At 41.4% G+C, this 11,606-nt stretch overlaps 1 protein-coding gene and 1 pseudogene across 1 annotated transcript; one reads left to right on the top strand and one right to left on the bottom strand.

The window, feature by feature from the left end:
• Nucleotides 1–114: 114 nt before the first annotated feature.
• PNP (purine nucleoside phosphorylase) lies at nucleotides 115–6,037 on the top strand. Its single transcript, XM_006918299.3, has 6 exons — nucleotides 115–273; nucleotides 2,018–2,187; nucleotides 4,014–4,117; nucleotides 4,304–4,479; nucleotides 4,592–4,782; nucleotides 5,377–6,037. The coding sequence occupies exons 1-6, from the start codon at nucleotides 263–265 to the stop codon at nucleotides 5,592–5,594; spliced, it is 870 nt and encodes a 289-aa protein (XP_006918361.1). The 5' UTR covers nucleotides 115–262; the 3' UTR covers nucleotides 5,595–6,037.
• A 4,003-nt stretch (nucleotides 6,038–10,040) lies between these two features.
• Nucleotides 10,041–10,161, bottom strand: LOC112484974 (annotated as a pseudogene).
• Nucleotides 10,162–11,606: the final 1,445 nt, after the last annotated feature.

Genomic DNA, 11,606 nt, shown 5'->3' on the forward strand with positions numbered 1-11,606 from the left:
GAAAGGGTCTAGTGCTGAGAAGAACTTGGAGTAGGTTAACGGCCTAGCTTCTGGAGATTAAATCAGGGTGTGTCGCCATGGAGATGGGGCCGACCCGCCTGCTCCGCTGCCATTGGCTGGGGACTCCCGGGCTGGAGATATAAGCCAGCGCTCGGCAGATAGTGCACTATCTGTGCAGACAGGACGGGAGACCGCGGTGTCGTTTAGCAGAGCAGAACCGAGTTGAGAAGGTCAGGCTCATCTAGAGGGTGTCGGCGGAAACATGGAGAAACGGTGAGGCGGGCCCCAGGCCCGGGGAACCGCTGGGGAGCGCGGGAAGAAATGGCTGTCACGGGGACTTGGAAACCTGGCACTCTGGGCCCGGAGGGGTCTGAGAGAGGGAGCGAGGCCCTGGAGATGCCGAGAGGCCTGGCACGGAGCCCGGTGTCAGGGATAAGGCAGCAGAGCAGGCGGGCAGCCCGCGCCGATAGCGGCGCACGCGAGAATCGAGGTGGAGTGGCGCCACTGGAGCAGGAAGGGGACGGCTTAGTACAGTGAAGTCTACTCGAAAAAGTAGCCGGTGTGTGTTTGTGCGCGCGTTTGGGGTGCAAGTGATTGGGAAACGGGGAGAAGAATACCTCTCTTTTCCCCTTCCCCCCGGCCCCCAAAACGGTCTTCTCACCCATGTGCTCTTCACAGATTCCCATTCCAGAGTCTAGGTAAAGCCGAGAGGAGCTTTGGTGCTCATATCTAGAGTCCCAACAAAGGAGAACTTGCTCACGTCCCTCGCCAACAACTCCCTTCCCTCCACGTTGGCGGTCCAATTAAATTGGAAATGGACTCTCCAAGGAGAGAAGAAAATCCTTTTTCAGTGAGCTCAGCAGCAGATCCTGCCCACTCCCCCAACCCACACCTTTGAAAAGCCTTCTCTGCTTTGGTCCTGGAAATCCCAGTCCAAGTCTGCAGGGTTAGGGATCACTGGCTTTGGGATGCCCAGGGATCGAAGGTGTTCTTGTGGAACTGATGGCCAATGAGAAAGTCCTGTAAACTGTGGCTAGATATGCTAGGTGTTCACATTTCTTTCATTTCATTTCCTTTCCCATCTGTTGATGGTATTTGATTAACTTTTTACCATTTTATTGCTTCTCTTCTCCATTCTGTGGCCCAGCTCTATTGCCTCTAGCCTTCACCCTTGTCCTTTACCCAGCTGCTTCCTGAGAGTAGCCTGGTTTATTGTAGTGTCACCTGGTTTCAAAGGCTGTGCTTTTAAGGAAAGAATTTCCTTTAGAGGCGCGGTTACTTCCATTCAGTTCAGTTTCACTTTTTTTTTCCCTTCAATCTTTGGTCTTTCCCGATGGATGTGAGAGAATTGGACTGGACTTCTGAGAAAAAATTTAGGTTGATTTTTTTGGGACGTATGAGTTCTGGGTAAGTGTATGTCCTTAAGTCTCTGAAGGGCAAAGAAGCTTGATGAAGAGAAGAAAAGATGAGAGAAGGCAAGGAGGAGAACAGAGCAGAGAGGAAAGTGGAAGAAAGATTCAAGAGCTATGGAGCTGAACCTTGATCTATGGAGTAATAGATCTTTGGAGCTTATTAGTAGCAGTTTTAATTAATTTTTAAACTGAGCCTGTAAGATAGGTGGAGCTCTTTACCCTCCATGAATTGATTATTTCAACTGTACTTCTGTAGACACTGTGACCCTTTCCTCTCTAAATCTCTGTCATAAGGAGAGCTATAAAACCTGACAGTGGTAGCAAAAGTGGAGTTGGGGCTGGTGGTGGAAACATAGATGTCATTAACTTTTGTCAGAGTCTGAAATGAATTTCATATCAGACTTTCAGTGGGTCTGATTCAGAAAGAGGAGTGGGTGGGCGGATGCGCTTAGTGTGGCCTCTCCTGAGAGAGCGTAGCTCTTCAGTCAACTTCTTTGTCCCCCACCACCTCAGTAAACCTGCCAGCCTTTCTGCACTAAAGGGCATTAGTCTATGATGCCCTTCAGATGGGAGCAAAAGTCACCTTGATTTTTCTTTTTTCCTAGACTCACATATGAAGATTGTCAGTACACTGCAGAATGGCTTCTGTCCCACACCAAGCACCGACCTCAAGTGGCAGTGATCTGCGGTTCTGGGTTAGGAGGTTTGACTAATAAATTAACTCAGACCCAGATCTTTGACTACAGTGAGATACCAAACTTCCCCCAAAGTACAGGTACTGGCTAGCAAGGAGAGACGTATGGGACCAAGGGAGCTTGATGAGATTCTGATGGTAGGGCAATGCTTCTGTCCAGACCTGGTTATCCTCTATAGCATTGGACTAAAAATAACTGTTGTAAGAGAGGAAAAAAGGCCACCATGAATCAGAATGACTTTAGAAGGAAATTCCCCTAGTAGAAATTTCATAATAGACAGGGCATGTGTGTGTTAATGGTAATATATGATAACACATTTCCTATGCTTTAACGACTCAGAGCTCCTTAAACCTCTACAACATCATCCCCATACATACCATGGTCACCACATGTTCACACATGCATCTCATTTCTATCATTCTGCAGCTTAAATGGAAAAAGCAGTGCCTGTAACCTCCCATGACAAAGTCAGGCCTGCCCTGTCCTATGTCCTCCTGCACAGCAACAAATGAACACACAGACTACCATGTTCTTGCAGACAAATACACAGATAATACATGAATACATAAAACCTGGCACACTGACCCTTTGGAGGGGGAAAAGGGCAGACGTCTTCTGTGCACAGTAGAGCTTGGGACCTGAGGATAATGTATCCAGCATCCTAATAGCAGCTGGAAAGTGGTATGGCTAAGGCCTGGGAAAGGGCCAGGTGAAATAAGGGTAATAAAGGATAAGAGTTATTTATTTGGTTTACTTATTAATTTCTCAGATAACTAACTTCCCTTGGCTAATTTAATACTCTTTTGGATTTCCACCTTCTTTTCCCTGGAAAGCTATGACTTTTAACAGATTTTTCACAGACACTTTTTAAACCATTTGGAGCAAGGCTGGGGGTTCAGAGCAGGGAGGTGGAAATGGGGATTGGAGACGGAAACACTAAAGAGACAGGGATAGCAGAACTTTCTAAGGGAGATAACAGTGACATTGGATCCACCTGCCACTCCTACACATAGTGAGAAGGGCGCTGCATTAAGTGATAAGTGAATTAATTTTTTAAAACTTTATCGACTTATTATTTATACTCTACTTGGGTTTTTCTAACTGTGTCACCTCTGCTCTATTATTGGCAATTTTTTATTTTAAATAAACTCCTCTATCTCTTAAGTATCTCTCAACTCTTCCTCTTGGTTTTGGTCCCTCTCTCAGACCATTCATTCCTTAAAGAATAGGTTGACCACGTCCATTAGAGGAGAAATGCCAGGTAAAGAAAATGGTAATAATGGATATTATATCTGTGTGGGGAGTTATCTTTGCATGCTGCATCATGGGTATGTATTCCTACAGGAAATTGTGTGTCATAATGGAGACTCGAATGAGTTCTAACTCAGCCCCTTTCCCTGTTCAGTAGCCTCTTTTGGAAGCAGAATATACCATAAGCTCCCTTTCAGGAGTATGGATACATATAGTTTAGTTAGAGTAATAAATAATAATATGCATTTTTGAGAATTTTGGAAATTTTGGAAAAGAGATCTATAACTGTGTTCACTGCATTCATTATTACCCACTTATTCTTTTGTTGTTGTTGTTCACTTTTATTCTCTTGCAGTATGGCTTTCTCATTCTTTTGAAATTTCTTTAAAAAGACTTTTCCTTGATATATGTTCATTTGAACATCTTTACCCTCATAGGTCTAATCTCAGGATGTACTTATATACTTATTTGTAACTTATGATTAACCTCTGTCTCTACCAGACTTAAACTTTCTGAAAGTGGAGATAATAATGTCTTCTTTTGCTTAATTACATCCTCACATGTTGAGCACAGTGAGTTGGCTCACAGTAGGTGCTAAATGGGTATGTGCTGTATGAAAACATCATCTCATTCATTTCCCTTTCTTTGTATTCAGTGCAAGGTCATGCTGGTCGACTGGTGTTTGGGTTCCTGAATGACAGAGCCTGTGTGATGATGCAGGGCAGGTTCCACCTGTATGAAGGCTACCCGCTCTGGAAGGTAAATCAGGATCATAGGCCTGGTTGGATCTGGAGGAGGAAAGAGTTCTCCTACTTTATTACCTAACTAGCTGGGCAAGGTAGATTTTTAGTTTCCTTCTTTCATGGTGTATATCATGCATATCTGCATGGTGGATTGGGGAAATTTTAAAGAACGCTTTCTGATCTTTTATATTTTGTTTCTAAGGTGACATTCCCAGTGAGGGTTTTCCAGCTTCTGGGTGTGCACACCCTCGTGGTCACCAATGCAGCTGGAGGGCTCAACCCCAAGTTTGAGGTTGGAGACATCATGCTAATCCGCGATCACATCAACCTACCTGGTATTTGCGGTGAGAACCCTCTCATAGGGCCCAATGATGAAAGGTATGTGTTTCGCTCCTTTGTTTATAGATGGGAGAGTTTAAGGACCTATCTGGGAGTTAGGAGAGAGCTCACTATATTCCATATCTCTGAAATAATCCAACCTATGCCCTAGGTATGGAGTTCGTTTTCCTGCCATGTCCGATGCCTATGACCGGGAGATGAGGCAGAAGGCTCATAGTACCTGGAAACAAATGGGAGAGCAGAGAGAGCTACAGGAAGGCACCTACGTTATGGTGACGGGCCCCAGCTATGAGACTGTGGCAGAGTCTCGTCTGCTGCAGCAACTGGGTGCAGATGCTGTTGGTGAGAAGGGAAACTTGGCTGGAGACTAGAAGCGGGAGGGATCCGATAAAATAGAGATGGGAAGGAGTAAAAGATTATAGACCTGATAGGATGGAGAGAGGATCTGACTTAAGGGAAGATTAAATTAAACTGATTTCCAGAAATATATTAAGGTGGTGAGATTTGATGTGTTGTAGCATCAAACCTCCCTACACAGTATCAAAGAGTTTAACAGCTGTATTGCTAAAGACCTATCCATGATTTGATAGCTACTTCTAAGGATTATTCTAACAAATGTCATAGCCACCTTCTGTACCTTTGACTGGAGGATGGAACTACATCATTAGAATCGACTTCAAAATTTCCACAGACAGTTATAGAAAAAAAGCATCGCAATGGTAACATTTATAAGAAATGTGTAAGGCCCTCTGAAGCTTTCCTCTTTCAAGCAACACAGAAGCAACCTAAGCTCAACACTAATTTAGCTGCTTCCTTGGTTGTTTTTTGAGATGTTAAATTGTCAATGAGGTAATGAATAGAGGTTAATGAATAAAGGGTGAGGAAAAGAGTCATTTGAGGACCCTGACACTTGGTTTTTCTCTTTCTCCTCATTAGGCATGAGCACAGTACCAGAAGTTATAGTTGCAAGGCACTGTGGACTTCGAGTCTTTGGCTTCTCCCTCATCACGAACAAGGTCATCATGGATTATGAAAGCCTTGAGAAAACAAACCATGAGGAAGTACTAAAGACCGGGAAACAAGCTGCGCAGAAATTGGAGCAGTTTGTCTCCATTCTTATGACTAGCATTCCACTGCCTGACCATGCTAGTTAACCAGCCCTGGGGTGGTCTGGCTTCTCCCTTATGGTTTCCAAGTAGTTGCTACCTACTTTGCTGGGGTCACATGCCTCTGTCCTTACGCAGTAGCAGAAAAGAGAGGAAGATTTTTATATTTCCCTTTCCCACTTCTCCCACCAGATTCTTCTGGTGCTGGGTCCTCTTTTGCTCAATTGTCTTCTCAAAACAGTGTCCACCTCTATTCTTTCACAAGAGCTGGAGCTCAAGCCAAGCCCTACTACACATCCATAGATATTTGATGTTGGCTGTTGAACTTGACACAGTAGAAGTCGATGCTAGCTTTTTGAGATGATGTTCTCACATTCCTGGGGACTCAGTTCTGCCTCCCCCAAAGTACTGGAAACCACACAAGGACCAGCCCAATACCTTTTATACTTTTAATGCTTTATATTTTGAAAATAAAGAGAAAGATGAAATAATTTCTTCATTTTTGTACAGTTGGGATTAGGCTGGGGCACAGTCCAAGATTGGCCTGAAAGGCTGTGAGACCACATGTGTTATTATGACTATTTGCTTTCTAGACAGGTAGCTAAGAACTGAGATGAGGCGCTATGTGAATGCAGGGAAGGATGAAGAAAAGGCAAGATGATGAAAGATAAAGATATTAGAAGATGATAAGGGAGAAAAGGCTAACTTCTGCGATATGATGGCCACTTCCCTAAGACCAGTCTTGCCTCTGTCCCTTGCCTTCTTTTTTCACCTCCTCTCTACTCTCATAAATATCTGAATTAGTTCACGATCTCCACTGTTCTTTCTCTTCCACTGTTGCCAGTTCCTTGTTAAGCCCTAATTATATTTCCTCCTTTTTTGCTTATTTTTATTTTTATTTTTTATTAAATTTATTGGGGTGAGATTGGTCAATAAAATTATATAGGTTTCAAGTGTACAGTTCAATAATATATTACCTGGATATTGTTTTGGTTTTTGTTTGTAATTTTAAGGACATTTATTTCTTATAGTTCTGGAGGCTGGAAGTCTGCAATTAGGGTGCCAGCATGGTCAGGGTCTGGTGAAGACCCTCTCCCTGGTCTCCTCACATGGTGGAGCTCATTATATTCCCTCTTGACTTCCCTCTCCTCGCTACTCTAACATCTTCCATAATTAACGGCAACGATATTCTCCTTCACTCCATTCTGACGCAGTGGCAAATATCCCTTTATCCTCTGCCAGCCACTTTACTGCTGATTAGAGTCCTGCCAAGCCCAGGCAACTTGTGAAGTTGGCTCATATTCAGCATCTCTTTAAGCATTTCCTTTTCTCTTATTTCCATTCTGACTCTAGTCTTTCTCTTCACTTTGCTTCGTCAGAACCTTCCTATGACGCGGCAGTCGGGCATGGCCCTTTGTTGGCTCATTGCACTATTTGCTTATCAACTTGCATTCAGCAGTCTGGTGTGTTTGGAAAGCATACTACCTTCCCAGGTCTATTTGCCTTTCAAGAAAGGATAGTGCTGGACGAGCCTCTAATAGTGGTGACATTTCAATTAGTATAATATGCAAGAGGCATTTTGGACAGAAAGCATTTGAAAACTCTTTCAAATCATCCTTTGTCTGGTAACCGACCTACTTAGCTGAGCCCAGCACAAAGAAAAAGCATCCTGGAGTGGCCCTGTCACCACTCTTCCTTTCATCAGTTCTTGTACCTCCACCCGGCTCTAAAATCTACCTGGACATTTAGGCAATCTGCTAGCACCTGTCATTTGTCTTTGAGAGTTGGTGCAGAGGGTAAGTACTTTAGATTTATGTACAACTCTAACTTGTCCATCTAATCAGATGGTTTATTAACATTTTAATCAAATTATTAAATATCTCTGTATAACACTCTCAGCTAACATAATGTTAAATTAAGAATCTAAAAATGGTCTTTCTTCAAGTGCCTTACAATCTTAAGGTTGAGATACATTTGTAAAACCATTAACTTAATATAAGGCAGTATAAGATAGGTACAAGTCACATGCGATGGGAGCCCAAAGGACAGACCAATTGTATACATTGGACCATGTTTAGGGAAAGTTCTATATAAAACTTTGAGCTTAGTCTTAAAGGCTGGAAGGGAGGAAGAGGATTTCACACCTGAGCGAGAAAAGCACAGAACTGTGAAAAGTACTACTAAGCATGTTCATGTGTCGTCACAAAAGTTATGACTAGAATACAGGATACGAAGGGCTCTAGTGAGCTGTGAGCAGACAGGTATTTAGAGGTCAGAGTGGGGCTGCATTGAGTACTTGGCTTTCTTAACCCTGATCTGCCTCTTGGTGAGATGGATCAGGAACCAGAATTGTGCCACCTGAAAATGTGTCTGAGAGAGACTTGAGTAGAATATTTAAGGGAATTTCTAGCTTTTTAGATTTAGTGAATGAGTTTACACATTTACCCTGTAATGAGTGTTGAGTTGCATAAGATACCAGATTCAAGAAGATTGTGCGTTCAATATCCTATTTCAAGAATTTAATTCTTTAGTTCTAAGTTAAAGTACAAAATGTAGGACTCACCTACTTTATGTGTATATACATATACCAAGTACATATATTACTATATTCATATTAAGGTATTAAATATACCCCAATGGAGGCAGAAAACAAAATTGTACATTGTTTATAATGCAAACCGAGAGATATTACAAGGAAAGTAGCTACAGGCAATTAATAGTCATTTAATTATAGGTAATAAGTATTAATTCAAAGTTAATTCACTAGAATTCTAGGTTTAAAGGGGTATGAGATGGGGAGAGAAAACATGAACACAAAGTGTCTTTAATTTCTTTTTAAAAACAGCTTGCCTGAAATATAATGCACATATAATAAAATCTACTCACTTAAAGTATATAGTTTGATGGTTTTTAGTATATCCACAGGTAAGTGCGATCACCACCACAGTCAATTTCAGAACATTTTCATGACCTCAAAAGGTCATGAAAATTTGTACCTTTTATCTATCATTCTGTGCCCACCTAACCCCCTGGCCTAAGCAATCACTAATCTACCTTCTGTCCCTATAGATTAAACTATTTTAGGCTTTCATATAAACGGAATAATGCCCAGAATTGTTATGTAGCTAGTCAGACATGAGTGACAGGGGACCAAAGGAATAGGGGCCCAGTTCTGTAACCATAGAAACTTTCCTTGAAGACCTTTAAGGACCTCCCAGAAATTTCTCCCTTTTAGAGTTATAAATTACCCCAAATCCTAGATCAGGGAGGCCATAAAAACTGCTGGCCTAAACCAGCTACAAACCCATGCACAGAAAGTACTGCCCATAACTTCAGCCTCATTATACTATCATTATAATATCGTGACTATGCCTAGAAGTTCATGAATCTAATTATAATAGACTGAATTCTTAGTACGCACGTACACACTAGGCAAAGTTATTGTTTAGTGTCAATCAGATGTCAGTCAAAATGACCTCATTTGCCAATCACCAAGAATGTCTTTGGAACCACCCATCACGGTACAAATACAAGGCGGACATTCCCACTTCTGGGCCCTTTTTTGCCTTTCTGGGCTCCTCCCTTTTAGGTGGCCTTTTGTAGCCTTTTGCCCTTTTGTAGCCATTTTGGCCCCTTTGTGTTGCGTACAGCGCTGGGACCATGTGCCTCCTTACAGCATATTTTGTCTTTCTCCAAGTGCCTCCTTGGGGCATTCTTTGTCTTTCTAAAAAATATTTTTAATAAAACTATTAAATCTCAATGACCTGTGATTCTTCATTGCATCATTTAAGGAAGAACCGAGGAAAAACGCTAACTACACTTCTGTGCCATCGTTATCCCTCTCCCTCCCTCCTACTGTTGGGGCAACACCAAACTCCCATCAGCCCCAACAGTGACAGAATCGTGTGTACTTTTGTGACTGGCTTCTTTAACTTAGCATAATGTTTTCAAGTTTTATTCAACTCGTAGCATGCCTTAGTACTTCCTTTTTATGACCAAATAATAGTCCATGGTATGGATACACCACATTTCGTTTATCAAATGTGTTCAATTTCAAAGTACCAAATAACCCAGTTCAAATTGAATGTATCAGTTTTGGTGAACAAGAGAATAAAACACAAAGTCAAGGGAGATAGGTCTGGGAAGGCCACCTAGAGAAGGGTTGTTCTTGAAAAAGGCTGGTGATACTATTCTACTTCAGAAGGACCTGCAGGATGCCTGCAGAATGGCTTGTTTTTTTCTTGAATCTCATTGAAGAGGAATTTTCCACTCAAATGGTTAACCTTGTAATCAGCTCTTTTTTCTGCTTCTGTAGTCATGTTTGCTGCATAGGCCAAAGGGCAGAGTGATCTCCAGATCAACTAAAGACTCACCCTCCCCTTTGTTATTTTGTTTGTTTGTTTGTTTGTTTGTTTAGGCCAGGCAACCCTTGATTGATCTCACAGATTGCAAGGACCTTGTCATCTTACAATCCCTTATTTTTTTTATTTTTTATGCCTACAGCATCTGGTCTTCTTAGGTGGTCTCCCATCCAAGTACTAACAGCAGGCCCGACCCTGCTTAGCTTCCAAGACCAGACGGGATCAGGCTTGTTCAGGGTAGCATGACAGTAGACTCACCCTCCCTTTTGATTGTTCTGTCTAGATAACAGATGCATTGTCTAAGTTCCTATTTGAAAATCTCTTGCTCTGTAACTGCCCATAGTAACCCATAGTAACTCCTGAGGAAAAATTCACCAAACAGCATGGATAAGCCCTATTAAAGCAAGGTTGCCCCTGAGCTGGGGGCCCAGATCTTCAGAGCACTAGCTCTTCTGGGACTGCCTGTGTAATAAACCTGAGTTTCCAACTCTCTGAGTGGTGCTTGGTTTCTCGCAGGTCTGATTTCGCAACATTTCTGCATCATCATGATAGATGTCAAAACACACTCTCCATCATGTTAGGCTTTCTTCCCTGACCCTGTCATGATTATCTTTATCAACATCAATAATGTTTATTAATCATGTACCATATACTTTGAATAGAACATTGTCCTAAAAACCATACTAGGTATTAGTAATAATACAAAAGTACTTGCAATCTAGATGGGAGACAAGATATGTGCACAAAAACGAGGCTGACTTAGTTGTGCCTTCTACCTACTTTTAGTCTTTTGATATGTTATATTGTCATTTTTTAGAATCAGTTTTCTCTGCTGAACTGTGAATAAGAGGGATTAACTTTTTGAAAAAGAAATGCAAAAATGTGTGAAAAGTAGCATATACTAAGTGCCAGTGATGGCTTGTACTACAGGAATTCAGAGGAGAGAACCAATACTGGGGATAGGGAGTGGGAAAGGGATTGGTGAGATCTGAGTTAGGTCTTATGGAAGTGATAGATGAAGAGGAAGTGGCAGAAGGCACTACATGTAAACAAATTCAAAAATGTTTAATCATTTAACAGATTGAAATGGTTAAATTGAAATTATAAATGAGAGCAGTAGGAGATAAAGTTGGGGGGCAGGGACTAGATTGTTTAGGGCTCTGATTCCAGGCTGAGGTATAAGAACCATATTCTTGAGGCAAGATGGCCAGCCATTGAAGGCTTTTAAAGTAAGAACTAATAGGTGAAAATCACACTGTAGTATTTTGATGGATTGAAGCTTAACTAGAAGTAGGAAGGCTTGTTTTGATGGTAGAATTACTTTCACCCCAAAACAGCTGTATAGAATAGCATAACTGATGGTGTTAAGTATTTAATTTTTAATCAGATTGAGGTCTTTTGTAGTGTTTAAAAGAATATACTGTAAATATATAAGTAAAAATAAATATAAAGTAAAATGTAAGGGTGAAACAGAAGAATTTAGAAATGAAAATATACAATTAAGTCAAATTAGTAGTTTTCTTTTTTTAGATAAAATTTTGAATAAGTGATATAATCACATAGTTAAAAAATGAAGCAACATTAAATGTATACAGTGAAAAATTTTACCTTTATCATGTCCCCCATCTACCCTTTCTTCCCTACCCCACTGGTAACCACTATTATTAGTTTTTTGTGTGTTCTTCCAGGATTTATAAAA

Source organism: Pteropus alecto, unplaced genomic scaffold (genome assembly GCF_000325575.1).
Source record: "Pteropus alecto unplaced genomic scaffold, ASM32557v1 scaffold1197, whole genome shotgun sequence".
Lineage (NCBI taxonomy): Eukaryota > Metazoa > Chordata > Mammalia > Chiroptera > Pteropodidae > Pteropus > Pteropus alecto.

Coding starts and splice junctions, on each gene's coding strand:
- PNP (XM_006918299.3), top strand. Junction 4,480..4,591: donor ATAGGGCCCAATGATGAAAG/GTATGTGTTTCG, acceptor CCTATGCCCTAG/GTATGGAGTTCGTTTTCCTG. Junction 4,783..5,376: donor ACTGGGTGCAGATGCTGTTG/GTGAGAAGGGAA, acceptor TCTCCTCATTAG/GCATGAGCACAGTACCAGAA.